General features: G+C 58.6%; 1 protein-coding gene across 3 annotated transcripts; it reads left to right on the top strand.

Moving 5' to 3' along the window:
- Window positions 1-692: 692 nt before the first annotated feature.
- Window positions 693-13,258, top strand: SPMAP2 (sperm microtubule associated protein 2). Of its 3 annotated transcripts, none has more exons than XM_059159119.1 (8): window positions 693-1,328; window positions 2,350-2,463; window positions 2,744-2,815; window positions 3,309-3,370; window positions 4,243-4,312; window positions 6,296-6,413; window positions 9,261-9,420; window positions 13,128-13,258. In XM_059159119.1, the coding sequence occupies exons 1-8, from the start codon at window positions 931-933 to the stop codon at window positions 13,169-13,171; spliced, it is 1,038 nt and encodes a 345-aa protein (XP_059015102.1). In that variant the 5' UTR covers window positions 693-930; the 3' UTR covers window positions 13,172-13,258. The 3 variants fall into 3 exon arrangements, with proteins under 3 accessions (XP_059015102.1, XP_059015099.1, XP_059015100.1); XM_059159116.1 differs by having other exon boundaries at window positions 713-1,328; window positions 12,674-13,218; XM_059159117.1 differs by lacking the exon at window positions 2,744-2,815 and having other exon boundaries at window positions 720-1,328; window positions 12,674-13,218.
- Window positions 13,259-14,427: the final 1,169 nt, after the last annotated feature.

Here is a 14,427-nt window from a genome sequence, read left to right as displayed (position 1 = left end):
GGAGAACTGGATAGGACTTTGCACAGGGAGGGTTCCCCCGGGCCCTGGGGATGACCAGCCTGGGCTGTGGGAACAGAGCAGGACCTGGGGCGCAGAGCTGGGCCAGGGTGCGTCTTCAACAATGAGCAGGAAACAGCCAAGCAGAGAAAGGGAAAGTCACGATAGGCAGGACTGTGGCCTGGCAGAGACCATGAGGCAGCCGCTCTGATGGCCTATGGGGACTTTTCCAAAGCTGGAGCCTAGGCTGTGGGTTGGGGCCCATGAGAACACTTCGATTATGGTAACGACTGCTTTGCTCTGACAAGGTAGGAAAGCCTGTTTTGAACACCAGCTGTCGGTGAAGTAGTTTCTCGAAAGGCTGGAGCTAGAAGACTGTGCATCTGTTTGGGTGCTTTTGGCTGGGAGGCCCAGGAAGCCCAGCTACAGCTCGGAGCTGAGAGGATCCACTGTCCAGTGACAGGGAGCCCAGACACAGAGCAGGCTCCCCAGCTGGCAAGGTCGGGGGCTCAGCCACACCACCAAACCCTGCAGCTCACTGTCCTCAGGCTCCCAGGTGGTCTCATGGTCAGAGGGAGGCTGCCTGTGCTCTAGACGTTACAGACAGTCCCCAGGACAGCCAGGAAGAAGAGGTGGGCGCTCTTCCTCAGGGGTCGTTTGGGGGCGAGGAAGCCATTGCTAGAAGGCCCCTGCAGCTTCCCCCTCAGGTCTCACTCCTAACCCAGCTGGGCAGGTCCGGTTGCCAGCACTGGCTCCCTGACCTGGGCACTAACGGGGTCTTACTAAGAACAAGTGTGGGATGGCACTGGGCAGTGGTCCTGGATTAGCCAGGAAAAGCCAGTGCTAGGGGCTCAGGTCTGGTGGGTGAGCGGCCCCTGCGAGGTCCTGCCGTATTGTCCGAGTGGTGGCACGTGTGGCCACGCTGGGAGTGGAATGTGGACGGCCGGAATGCGGCGGCCATTCTCCTGTCGCCGGGTGACCACTGACACACTTGGGTGTTTGGGGAGCAAGGCTGTAGGGCGGCAGAGGGCCCAGTGCATGGGGGACCTGAGGCAGAGTTCACTTAACCACCACCACAGCTCGGAGGCCGAAGGTGGCCCCCACAGGGGACAGTACAATGGTGTCCTGGGCACGGGCGCCCAGGACATGGTGTCTGGGAGCCGACGGGCCACAGATGCCGGGAAGCTGAGATTTGAAGACCAGGAGGAGGAGGCTCTTCCAGAGGAGGCGACTGGGGGAGAAGTCCCTAGCCCCCAGAAGCAAGATGTGGCCCTCGTGCCCCTGGACGGGGGTCCGGAGAAGGACTTGGACGAGGGCATCTCTGAGATGAGGTGGGTCTGCCCAGCTGGGGCGGGGGCTGTGGGGGGAGAGCAGCGATCCCAGCATGGCCCCGGTGGTGTGCGTGGCCCCGTGTGTCCTTGTGAGGGACTGGGGTGCCCCGAGTGTGGGATGTGCAGGAGGAGAGGGCAGCCCCTCGCTGGCCTCTAAGGCAGAAGTGGGCAAATACAGCTCTGTCCAGGGCGTGGGGGTCAGGACTGGAAACCTTCCAGAGGCACCGATTTGGGGAGCTGGGCAGGCAGGGTTCAGATGCCAGAGCCGGGAAGTCAGGACGGGAGGCCCTTGGAGAGAAAGACAAACGGGAGAAGCTTCCAACTCAAAGCCCAAACCGTCCCAAGTCCCTCAGATTCCCCCAGGCGTCTGAGGCGGCCTGGCCGACAGGCCCTGGGCCTGGAGGGAACCGGTGATGGTCGATGGACCTGGGGGTAACCGGGCAGTCCTGGGGAAGCAGGTGCTCTCACTCCCCTGCGGGCCCCTGAGCTGGGTTCCTCCACTGGAACCGTGTCTGTCCTGCCCACCCCACACTGGGTCCACCCTCGGGGTTCACTTGGTCAGTTTCGGCAGAAGAGCCTTTCCCCGTTGGCCCCTCCCCCCACACTGCAGAGGAACCCCCCCCCCACACACACACACAGAGCCTGTGTCTCACACACACGCATGATCAGTGTGGCGGGTGGTGGCCAGCACCCTCCGCTGTGGGGGAAAAAGCACTGGCCAGCGAGAGGGGCCTGGGCAGTGGCGGCGGAGGGAACCTGCGAGGTGGCCGGCAGGTGTCTCAACCCCAGGCTCTGGCACACAGCTGGCACTTAACACCTGCTTGTGAGATTGAGTCTGCTTTAGCCATCTGCGGTAGCTGGTGTGTGGGGAGCAGGTCTCCCCATCTTTGCAGAGGCCACACAGTGGTGACCATCTGCTTCGGAGCTGGGACTTCCACTCAGGGGCCCGCCATGCCAGACGGCGCCCCCGAGAGGCCCCTTTTCACTGGGCAGGGCCCTGACCCACTCACCTCTCCCAAAGCCGGCTGTCCACCTCCCAGAAGTTCCCCAGCATCTCCTCCATCGGAGGCAGGAAGAGGAGGAGGCTCTTGGAGCTGGCAAAGCCCAAGACCAACTGGCAAGTCTTGAAAGACAGGTGAGGCCTGTGGGTGGCGTCGCTGGAGGCTGGGGTGGGGCCCCTGGGGAGGAGGGCGGCCCCTGGGGGTCTGTCCGTGTCTCCCACTCCCCACTGTTCGGCTCCCTTGTCCCATCTGTCACCCACACTGTGAGCTGGGGGCAGCTACAGAGGGAGGTGAGAAGTCAGGGTTCCAGAGGCGGCCCTGGGGTGGCTTCTGGGTGCCGGTGAAAGACAGTGAGGCCTTTGAGCAAACGGGGCCACAGAGCAAAGTCAGAGGCTCGGGCCTGTCTCATCGCAGGATGGGGTGCTGCTGTAAGGGCTATGCCTGGGTGTCCCCGTGCAAGAGGAACTTGCAGTTCTGTGTCTACTGGTAAGTCCCAGGGGGCCCCTCCATCTCCTGCCACGGTGGGGGCACACCCCAGGGGATCCCTCCCCCTCGCCAGGGCCAAGGACTGGGAGAAAGAGCTGCCCTCTGACAAGGGACCTCCTGGCCTTGTGGCGCTTTCCCAGGGTGGACCCTGGTGCTCTGGCCGTCGGCCCACCCAGCTGAGAAGTGGGTCTGCTCCCGTGCTAGGACCTCGGGTCCTGCTCTTAGCTGTGCCTTTTCCCCCAGCTCCCCCCTCTCTGAACCTCAGCCCTGCTCAAAACCGTCCGCCTTTCCTCACACGCCCCTCTGACCCAGCCCTCCGCGTACTCTCCAGGGCTCTCCTTCCTCCTTCCGCAGCTGCCCTGCCCCTGCCTCACTGTCTCCCTCCGGAGTATGTCTGTGTTTGTAAGGTGCCCTGAGCTCTGTTTCAGAGCAGGGCACAGGCTTCCTGTGCCCCAGCTGCCTTGACCCTGAGCCACTGCTTGGTGTGTTCCAGGCCTTCTGTGTACTGGACGGAGAGGTTTCTCGAAGACACCACCCTCACCATCACAGTGCCGGGTAGGTGGCGCCCACCCACCAGCCCCACTTCTCTATCAAGGGGTTGCCTAGCTCCGGGGTGGGTGGGAGGTGGCCCTGGTGCTGGGTGACCCCGTTCCACTCCGATCGGTGCCCCAGATCCAACCGAGGAGATCAAGCTGGGGTCTCCCCTAGCTCTAGCCTCACCAGGATTCCCTGCTGCTGCTCCCCCAACCCCCATCTCCCAGATCTCTTATCTCTGGCCTCTGTCTCCCGAGGAGCCAGAAACGCCAGATGCTTGTCCTGGGGTGAGGGTTGTGGGACACACTCTCCTGGGGAAATCCGATCAGCACTACAGCCAAGGTGGGGGTTAGTATGCTATTATTTATCGTTGATTAAATGACTCTTTGTCTTCCCTTCTGCGATGGTTTCTACACTTTTTGAGAGCAGTGGATTCCTTCAAATAAAACGTTTCAAGAAATCTCTTCCTGGAGAGAAGTAATAGGGCAGGTTTTCTTGTGGGGGTTTTAGACCTTCCTCAGAGTGGACTCTAAGCCCCTGTAAACCCTAGGCGTGTACTAACTGCAGGCCAAAATCTGCTCTCCCAACCAGTGGGTTCTTGGAGCCACACTGAGTTCTCTTGAGGATCTGATGGGCCTGAGATCCTATTCCAGCCCGGCCGCTCCTGCCCTGTGCGCCCTGAGTCAGGGACTTCAGGCCCCCTGAGACCAGTGTCCCCAGAGTGGGGATAGCGAAAGTCACTCCTCTGTAAGGTGACAGGTGCTCAGCACTCTAGGCCCTCAGTGCCTCACACCGGGGCTCTCACTGTAGTTAGTGGAGCCCTGAATTTAGACAGAAGGAAACCCCTTTGGTGAGCAGGTTTTTCAGCCGGGGCTGTTTCCTGTTTCGTGTAGAGGTGTCCCGTCGAGTGGAGGAACTGGCTCGACCTAAAAGGTTCTACTCGGAGTATTACAACAACAACAGGTAAAGGAAGGAGTCCTGGGCAGGCACTCCGAAGGCGGAGCTGGCAGAAAACCTCACCTGCCATCCCTTGACAGAGGGTGGCCTGGGGAGAGTCCAGGCCCTGGGAGTAGATGAGCTGACCTCCAGCTGGGCTGGGCTACTCCCCGACCGGATGCCTGTGGGCAGGCCCTCGGCCCTGTGAGCTCCAGCTCCCACTGTGGGGTGCGTGGAGGTGGAGATCACACTCAGAAGGAACTTAGCACAGTGCCGGACCTAGCAGGTGCTCAGTAAATGTTACTGACCACCATTCTGGATTTTGTTGGCCCTAAAAAGCCAGCAATCCTAAGACCTTACTTTATATACAACTTTTAACACAATACCTTCTTATCACTTTGAACTTTCCTGCTTGTAAATAGCGATCCATAGAGTTATTTAGACACAGATTTTAATTGCCCATAATAATAATAGCCGGATACGTAGCTAAACTGTGTCTGAGTGTTTCGAATCATGTCTTGACTCAGACGCTGGCGAGTCCCCTCACACTGTTTTCCTTGCCTGTCTTTGGGACGGGAACTTTTCCTTTCATTCTTGAGTCATTGTGCAATCTGAAGATGACTTAAACTGCAGTTAGACTGTGTCCGTAGGTCCAGGAACTGCACTCAGACTTAACGTCTGTACATCCAGGAACTGCTGTCAGACTGACATCCGCAGACCCGGGAGCTGCCATCAGACTAATGTCTGTAGGTCTGCGACTGCCGTCAGACTGACGTCCGTAGGTCTGGGGACTGCTGTCAGACTGACGTCCGTAGGTCCAGCAACTGCATTCAGACTTGTGTCCGTATGTCCAGGAACTGCTGTCAGACTGACATCCACAGATCCGGGAGCTGCTGTCAGACTGACATCCATAGGTCTGGGAGCTGCTCTCAGACTGACGTCTGTAGGTCTGGGGACTGCCGTCAGACTGACATCCGAAGATCCAGGGACTGCTGTCAGACTGACGTCCCCAGGTCTGGGAGCTGCCGTCAGGCTGATGTCCCCAGATCTGGGAGCTACTGTCAGACTGACGTCCCCAGGTCTGGGGACTGCTGTCAGACTGACGTCCCCAGGTCCGGGGACTGCTGTCAGACTGATATCCATAGATCTGGGAGCTGCCGTCAGACTGATGTCCGTAGGTCCGGTAGCTGCCGTCAAAGTGATGTCTGTAGGTCCAGTGACTGCATTCAGACTGACGTCTGTAGATAGGAACTGCCGTCAGACTGACGTCCATCTGTAGGCCTGAGAACTACAGTCAGACTTACGTCCGTAGATCCAGGAACCTCCACCAGACGGACGTCCGTAGGTCCAGGAACTGCCATCAGACTGGTATCTGTAGACAGTAACTGCCGTCAGACTGACGTCTGTAGGTCCAGGAACTGCTGTCAGACTGACATCTATAGATCCAAGAATGCATCAGATTCAGCTGAGGCCATTTCAGTGCCAACACACACCCCAGAGTGCGCGCAGGCGAGGGTGGCCATGAGACCTCTGACATTCGGCTGACAGCACTTACAAGCTGCATTCCAACCTCAGAGTTGTGAAAATAGGAACTTCTACCTCAGATCAGTGAAACGTGGCTCTCTTTCATGGGCAGAGGGAGACATGGCATCTGCTTTCAGGAGACGCTGGCACGCACCCTCTTAACCCTTACGTCCAATCCTGACCCCGGTCCCAAAGGGGTGTGGACGAGAGGCCCTGGGAGCCACTGTCACCACAGAGGGGGACAGGGAAGCACCGAACAGGAAGATAGCCTTTGCACCCTGAGCTGGGACAACCTTGGGAGAGGGTAGCTCTGTCCTCGAGGGGCTCTCTTTCAGGGACTCTTACCTGAACCCCTTCCTGGAGGTGTTTTCAAAACACTCCACCGTCCCAGGCCCTGGACTCCGAGATGGGCTGAGAGAACACGACATAGGCAGGAGACAGCCACACCCCAGCTGAGCTGCCATGTCAACTGTGGCTGTCCCCTAGGATCACCCCCATCTGGCCTATTCCCCGGTCTTCCCTGGAGCACCACGCTTCTAGTCGCCTGAGGGAACTGGCCGCCCCGAGGATCCGGAATAACATTTGGAGCATAAACATGTCTGAGGTAGGTGCCTTGCTGGCCTCTGCTCCCCTGGGGGTGGCTTCGGAGGGTACAGACTCCGGGGCTGTGGACGCATTGCAGCTCTTCGAGTGAGGAGTCAGGGGGTCTGTCTGCTGGGGATGGAGCTGGATTTCCTCTCCACACCGCCTTGAAGCCGCTCAGAGAACCCCCCTTCCCTGCCCGTTTCAGAGCTCCCCGCCCAGGCTCCGGACGACCGTGTCGGGTCCCCGTTCCCACGTGTTCCCGTTTCCTGGGTGCCTGAGAAGGGTCAGATTCTCGAGCATCTCAGCAGCCATGCCTTTGGGGCACTGCTGGGTCACGGGGGGGACCGCTCAGCCCCTGAAGGACGCTGGAGTTGTTTCCAGGTTTTGGGTCTTACGAATAAGGCTGCTGCGAAGCCGGCATCTCGTTGTGGTTTTAATCTGCACTAAATACGTTGACGGGGTTTTTCACATGGCTGTTTCCTAGAACCCCCGCTTCAAAAGTTTTTAAAAGTCAATCCAGACCTCACACCACTTCTCTTCTAACCACTCAGGACGCATTTTTAACTGACATCCATAATATCAGCAACCACACTAAAGCCTGTGACACGAACACTTGAATACCAAATACCCAGCCTGTGCTCCCTTTCCCCAGCTGTCCCTCCAGAAGCCTTTCATGGCCAGTTTAGGTGAATCGGGATCCAAAGGGGGGGCGCTGTCCTCGGCTTGTCCCTCCCCTTCCTGGAGAGGCGTCTGCTGTCTGCCGGGCTCTCCGCCTTGCCTTTGCCAGTTCAAGCCCCTGGGCTTCCTCCCTTCTGTGCACGAAAACCTTCCGTGGTTCCCAGTCCCTGGGAAGGTCCAGATTCCCAAGCCAAGAACTGAAGACTCTGACCTCTCCTCCTCCGCCGACCTGCTTCGCTGGGCTACACGTGGGTCCCTCGAAGAGCCTCCAGGCCTTTGCCCACGCAGGGCCCGCTCCCTGGAACGCCTCTCCCCGCTCCGTCCAGCCCCCTTGCACTCGAGCGCCCTCCTCCCCTTGCCCGACCCTCCTCTGCCAGCCAGGCCGGTGGGGGTCCCGTCCGCAGCCTCCCAACCCTGCATGCTCCTTTCCCTTTCCCAGCCGCAGCACCGTTTCTGGACGGACAGTCCATTCTCCCCGAGACTGGGCGCAGCCCGAGGACGGGGACCGCGTCTTTCTTGCTCTGTGGCAATATTCTTGAGCTTGTCCTACCCTGTGCGAAGCACAGGGCGGCCGTCAGTATTAGCCGAAAGCATGGACAGGTGAATGCTTACCTGCCCGCCCAGCCCTTCAGGCTCACGTCCACCCCAGGGGTCGAGGCCGAGCCCGTCAGCGGCGGGAGGGAAAGAAGGAGCGAGGAGAAGGAAGGTGGAAATGCAGGGCTGAGCGGCGCGGGACCTTATAGACACCAGGACGTCTCGGATAAGAGAAGCACCTGTGGTTTTTAGGGAAGACGATTTTAGAGGAAAGGGACTCACAGTTCAGACTGACGCCTGGAGGTCATTTCAGCCAAGCCCTGCTTCCAAGAAGCCTCCCGCTAAAACTGCTGTGCAGAGTTCTTCCGACTGGAAACGTTGCAAACACACCGGCACCCGTCATGGCCCTGGACCTCCCCCAGCATCTCCACGGGCTGCAGACGGGCTCCTCCTCTTGAAGGAATAAAGCATTTCAACATCTAGCCTGGCTCCCTCCTTCCCTCTCCAGAAGCATCGGAACGGCCAGCTCCTCCTCTCCTCGTCACAGTCCCAGACGTTGAGAATGTGACTCTGCCCGCGGCGATTCATCTCCAGGAGGCCTGCTGGCACACGCGGAGGGCGGGCGGGCCAGGGAAAGAAGGTGGACAGGACACAGGGCACAGAGGGCGCAGCCAGGGAAGAGTGGGTCTTGGCTGCACTTTTCTAGGGTGGGGCCACGATGATCAGCAGGCCGCTGACAGAGCTCTGTCCAGGTGTTGCCTTTGGTGCAGGCATCGGAGCAGACAATTTCGGCAGTGCCTGCGTTCTCCAGAAAGCACGAAGCAGTTATCCATGGAGCAAGTGGGTCACATTGCTCAGTGAGATGTCACGAGGGCTCCCCTCCCCGTCTTGAGTAGCTTGGCCTCATTGCCATCACTTTAAGCTTTATTAGTATCTAGAGCCACCAACTATAATCATAGCATTTTGTGTCTTTACTACGCACACGTGGCATGAATTCTCTCAGCATCTGAGTTCTCGAGCACTGCATGTGATACCTAGAGAAGCAGTATTTTCCCGACTGGACTGCATCCCACCAGACGAATATGCTGGGACTGGTCTCCCCAGTCCCTGCCGGACAGACAGCCTGGCTGTGTCCAAGCCTTTGCCATGATAGTCAAGTGACAGTGACTGTCAGTGCTGTCATTTCCTTCTGCTTCAGGGCCGGGGGCTTCTCTATATGGTGGTCTTCAAGTGTCCACCTATCCAGCTTGAGGACAAGTGCTTTCCAATGTGTTTGTGCTAATTTACTCTCCTGCCTGTCATGCAGGAGGCTTGTCTCTCTTCCCATGTTCTTGCCAGGGCTTGATCTTTTTTCAAACTTTTCCATTTTTGCCAGATTTGTTGGCATGGAGTGATATTTTGTCATTTTAATATATATTTCCCTGGTCAACAGAGGATTATTGATCCTTTAGGTTTACTTTCCTATGGCTTTTGGGTTATTGATTTAGAAGAACTCTTTATATATGACAGCTATTAATCCTTTGCTGAACCCATAGCAAACTAACTTCTTCGCAGTGAGTCCTGTGTCTCTTACTGTTGCTTATGGGGTCTTTCTGATCCAGGCGCCTATGAGGAATCATGGACGGTAGTACTCTTTCCCTGCAATTGTTTCCAGGTGTCCCAGGTCTCCAGGGCAGCCCAGATGGCCATCCCCAGCCCGAGGATCCTACAGCTGGCAGAGCCCAGGTCCCCAGCCACCCTGTTGGAAGAGTGGGACCCCATGCCCAAACCCAAGCCGCACGTGTCCGATTACAATCGTCTCCTTCACTTAGCCAGTGAGTAGTTCCTTTGGGGTGTGGGTACTCAGTAGGCTCTTGTGTCCTCCCCCACTGGCCACGGGTCACAGGCTGGGATACAGCTGAAAGACCTGGAGCCAAGGGGGCCGTTCCTGGCGAGCAGAGCCGACAGGGGAGTGGTGTGAGTGCATCTCCTGGCTAGGGCATGTGAGTGCTGGAGAGCAAGGTGGGGTGGGGGCCAGGCTGCAGCCCCGGGGGCCGAGCCAAGAGGTCCTGAGGGACCTAAGAGGGCAGCCTGAACGCGGCATTGACCTGCTTCCCCTTCCTTTAAAACGACTGTGATGAAAGTGACGCACCGATGGTAGAGACTTGGGCAGCAGGGAAGGGCACGGGAAGGGGGGTCTGGCCCAGAGACCATGCAGCGAGGTGTGCTCCCTTCTGGGCAGGCACACACCGTGTGTACACAGATCTGCCAAGTCCTGGGGCCCTGGGTCTGTGTGCCGGGGCTCACCCTTCCCGACGCTCCCCAGTCCGGCATTCCTGTCGCGCCCTTCACGTATGAGGGACCCCTATGGCCTGTGCCTTTGGAGTGCATCTGCCGCTGCCCCCCTCCCCCGCAGTCCCCTGGGGCCCATCATCTGTCCCTGGACCAGAGCTGTGACCTCTGCCCTGATCCCGGCACCACCTTCACCTGTCCCCGTGGAGCCATCAGAGGCGTCCTGCTGCGCACAGCCCAGATTCCCCCTCCTCTGCTCATGACCCACCCCCCCGGGCTCCTGCCTCTCACGTGGCCCATGGGACCAGGTGGTTTGTGCCCTGGCCACCTTGACCTGCCTCCCTTCTGTTTGGGCCTCCCCACCAGCCCTTCCCATGGCCTGGAATGCACTCCCCAGACACCAGCTCCGTCCTCTGCCCCCTTGGCGAGGCCCCTCCGTGCCCTATTTCACTCTGCAGCCTTTGCCCACCTCCGGGCACCTGTGAGCCGCATTACTGTTCTTGCTCCTTCCTCAGAGCACCTGCCCCTGCTAACATGCCCTACGGGGATGCATTTCTGGGTCTGCTTCTTGTGTGTGTGTGTGTGTGTGTGTGTGTGAGAGAGAGAGAGAGAGAGAGAGAGATGTGCCAGGCCCCAAGTGTCGGAGGCCCTTCGTCGGGCACAGGGCACAATAACCTCTTCCCGGTGTCTCTTCTTTAAACTGTGCTTATGGGATCCTTGGTTTGTTTGCTCACTTACCTGTCTCCCTAACCTTCCCCGACGAAGCGTTGAGTGGAAGGAAGCACGGAGCACACGTGTGCGTCTGCATCGGGCCGTCATGTCCCTCTCACACTCACACATCGGACACACACGCATGCGTGTCTCGTGCCCCAGATGTACACGAACCTAGACATGCCTAGACCGTGCTTGTCAGGGCGCTGTGAGGTGCTCTCCTTCACACAGGAGGCTTGTGCCCTGTGGCCGTGGCCACCGCTTTCAGGAGAGACAGCCCACGGGAGGCTGTGCAGGCGTGGGAAGGGTCCAGTCCACGGTGCTCGCCGCGCGGCGTGTATCCACAGTGTGCTGGGGGTGGGGGACTGTCACCACCCCGCTGTTAAGTCGTTATTGGCACGGTGTTTTTTTTTTTTTTTTTTTTTTTAATTAATCTAGTTGAGAAAGAGAGAATCGCAGACAGACTCCACTCTGAGCATGGAGCCCGACACCGGGCTCGGTCTCGGGACCCTGAGATCACGGCCCAAACCTAAACCGAGAGTCAGTGCTTAATGGACTGTGCCCACAGGCGTCCTGTCCTTGGCAGAGGTTTAAAGCCAGATGTCACGATGGTGGGAGTGCTGCTGAATTCTTGGAGCAAGTCAAAGAAGTCGGGAGTCAGGGCGTGGTCCTCCTGCCCCAAGGGGCCACCCTCCCGCTTGGCCACTTCTCTTTGGGCATGTCACCTCACATCTCTGTCCATCCCTGATGGCTTCCTTCCCCAGGCCCTGCGTAGATGGGTGCCTGCCTGGTGAGAGGGACCCTGTCTCCCTCACTCTGGGGTCTCTCCACTGAGGGCTTACTGCTGAGAAGGGGAGCAGCCTTTTCTGTCTGCACAGAAGCTCCGGACAAAGGGGGCTTGGAAAGAAGACTGTAGCTTCCCTCCATCCCCAGGGTCCGGAAGCTCCCAGAGCCTGAAGGCCAAGGCAGTGACCACTGCTGTCTAACCGTCTTCAGTCCCCAGACAGGCCACGTGCTGCCAGGAGGTTGTGGGGGTAGCAGAGGAGGGGCAGACCAGCATAAGCGGCCTGGGGGTGCCAGCAGTGAGAAGAGGGAGCCTGGCTGAGCCACAGGCCTCTGTTCCCGAGAGCGGTCAGTCCCCAACAGTAGCCACTGGGCCCGTGCGGCTATTTCAATGACATTAAAACCAATCCATCGGTAGATCTGAATGAGTTAATCAATTTCATTAAAATTGAATCAAATAAAACTCCAGCCCATATCAGGTTCTCTCATCCCACGTGGCTGGGGGGAGACATGCCACCCGGTACAGAAAGCTGGGCCCAGAGGAGCCAGGACAGCCTCAACCAAGAAGTGGGCACCGAGTCCTGGAGGGGCCCCGGCCTGGGCGCTGCCCCGTAGTCCCAGCCCAGGAGAGGACGTGCCTCCCACACCCATCTGCTCGCCCCTCCCCGCTGTAGCTTTTGAACAGGGAAGGGAGGAGCGATGGGGCGGATCAGGCCCTCGGCCACGGACTGAACCCTCTGTGTCCCCCTGTCTGGGACCTGCGGCCACTGGAAAGAGCCTTTTGTTTACAATTCGCCCCTTTAAGGTGTACGGTACAGTAAGAGAATGGCGTCCACAGTGTGGTGGTTCTCACTCCATTCACCGGAGTGAATGTGTGCTCCTGTCACCACAAGCAGTTTTAGAGCTTTCATCTCCCTGAAAAGAAACCCCACCCCCGTTCTCCATAGGTCATCCCTCCTCGGCTCCCCCTCCCCAGCCCCACCCCCACGAGCCCCCTTCCCGACCGTGGAGGAGGTCTGGGCGTGTCACACGAGTGGACTCACACCCTGTGTGGCCTCCTGTGTCTGGTTCCCTCCCTGAGTGTCGTGGGCTGGGGGTCCGTCCCCAGGGCCACATGTGGGGGCCTCGCTCTTGTCCGCAGCCGGGGACGCTCCCGCGCGTGGGGGACCATGTGTGGGTCTCCATCCTCCCGCGAGTGGGCACCCCACTGGACCTGGGAGCTTTGACCTCCATAGGCCTGGGCAGCCACACGTCTGAGGCCCCAGCGACTGATGCGGTCCCCCACTCTCCTGCCCTCTCCAGCACCCAAGGCCCAGTCCAACCAGTGTGTTCCTGACCGAGATCCGCGCTGGGAGGTGCTGGACGTCACCAAGAAGGCAGTGGCCAGTCCCCGGATCATCTCCCTGGCCAAGCCCAAAGTGCGCAAGGACCTCAACCAGGGCTACGACCCCTATCATATTTCCCCGGCGTGCCTGGTGGCTCGGGCGTCCCCTCGCCTGTATGAGCTTGCCACCCCCAAGAGCGTCACCAAGAAAGCGTGAGCGACCCAGGCCTGGCCTCTGAGACCCCATTCGCAGTAAACACCCAAGTGCATCGTAACCCTGTGTGTGGTCGGCTCTGAGTGTTTTGGCCTGAAGGTGGGAGGCCCAAGTGGAGGAAGAGGAGGAAAATAATAATGATGTTTGCATCCGACCTGTGGTGTGCATGGGCCTGTTATTTCCCAGATCACTGTTTCCGGGTCTCTCCCACCCCTCAGATGCCCGACTTCCGCCTCCCTTGACTCCAGAACTTTCCTTCTGAGTCTCCTGTGTCCATACTTGCTTCTCCGACGACATCCTGGGTGTCCTCTGCACCTCAGACCGAGTGACCTCTGTAATAAAACCAGCTGATGCCTATTTCATGAGTTCTTGGTCTTTACAGTGAGCCGGCGAGGCGTCCGTAGCTGCGCCCACTTTACGGAGGGGGACACTGAAGCTCAAAGAGCTGGGGAGAGAGCGTCATCCGCGCCTCCCACGGCTGCTGGTGCAGAGGACCCCTCACACCGATTCTCTCACAGTTCTGGGCTCGGAAGTCTTAAAACCCCAGCGCGGGAAGGCTGGCTGGTGTCGGAGGCTGCGCTGGCAGGGTGGCCCAGAACCCAGGCCCTCAGGGGCCCCTGTCGGATCTGGGGCGCCGCACACTCCCCATCAGACTTGGGCAGATGAGACCCAAGAGAGGCTGCCCGGGCCCAGGCGCCCACACCCCTCAGGCCCGCAGGCCCCTTCCTTGGCTGTCCCTGCTGCCCGGGGTCCCCTCCCGGTCTCCCTCTCCTCCTTTAAGACTCGGCTGAGGACACTGCTTTTTATGTTCTTAGCTTTATTTCTTTTACTTTTTATTTATTTATTTTTAAAAAAGATTTTATTTATTTGCCAGAGAGAGAGCGAGCGAGCGAGCACAGGCAGGCAGAGTGGCAGCAGAGGCAGAGGGAGAAGCAGGCTCCCCACCGAGCACGGAGCCCGATGTGGGACCCGATCCCAGGACGCTGGGATCATGACCTGAGCCGAAGGCAGCCGCTTAACCAACTGAGCCACCCAGGCGCCCCTGTTTCTTTTACTTTTTATTTTGAAGCCCATTCCGGTTTACAGGAGAAAGAAACCTCCCGCGCCCTTTCCCAGACTCGGACTGAACATTTCGCCCATTGGCTTTACCCTTCGCTTCCCACACGTGTGTTTTGTACCTACAGATTACACTTTTCTTTGGGATGCACTGTGGAAAGTGCCCCGGGCCAGGTGGCTTATAAACAACAGGAAATGCATTTTTCATGGTTCCAGAGGCTGGGAAGCCCCAGATCAAAGTGCTTGCACACTTGGTGTCTGGCGAGAACTTGGCTGTCTTTCCACGGCCGGCTCGTGGGCAGAGGGGCACGCGCGCTGCCTGCGGTCTCTGTTCCAAGGTTGCGTGTCCCACTCCTGTGGGTTTCACCTCATGACCTCCTGAAGGTCCCACTGCCAAATATGGTCATATAGGGGACGAGGTTTCAGTACACAAATTCTGGGGGGACACATCCAGTCTGTATC

Source organism: Mustela lutreola, chromosome 2, assembly GCF_030435805.1.
Source record: "Mustela lutreola isolate mMusLut2 chromosome 2, mMusLut2.pri, whole genome shotgun sequence".
Taxonomy (NCBI): Eukaryota; Metazoa; Chordata; class Mammalia; order Carnivora; family Mustelidae; genus Mustela; species Mustela lutreola.
The sequence above is the reverse complement of the archived record's forward strand: the minus strand, read 5'-3'. Positions and strand labels throughout refer to the sequence as shown.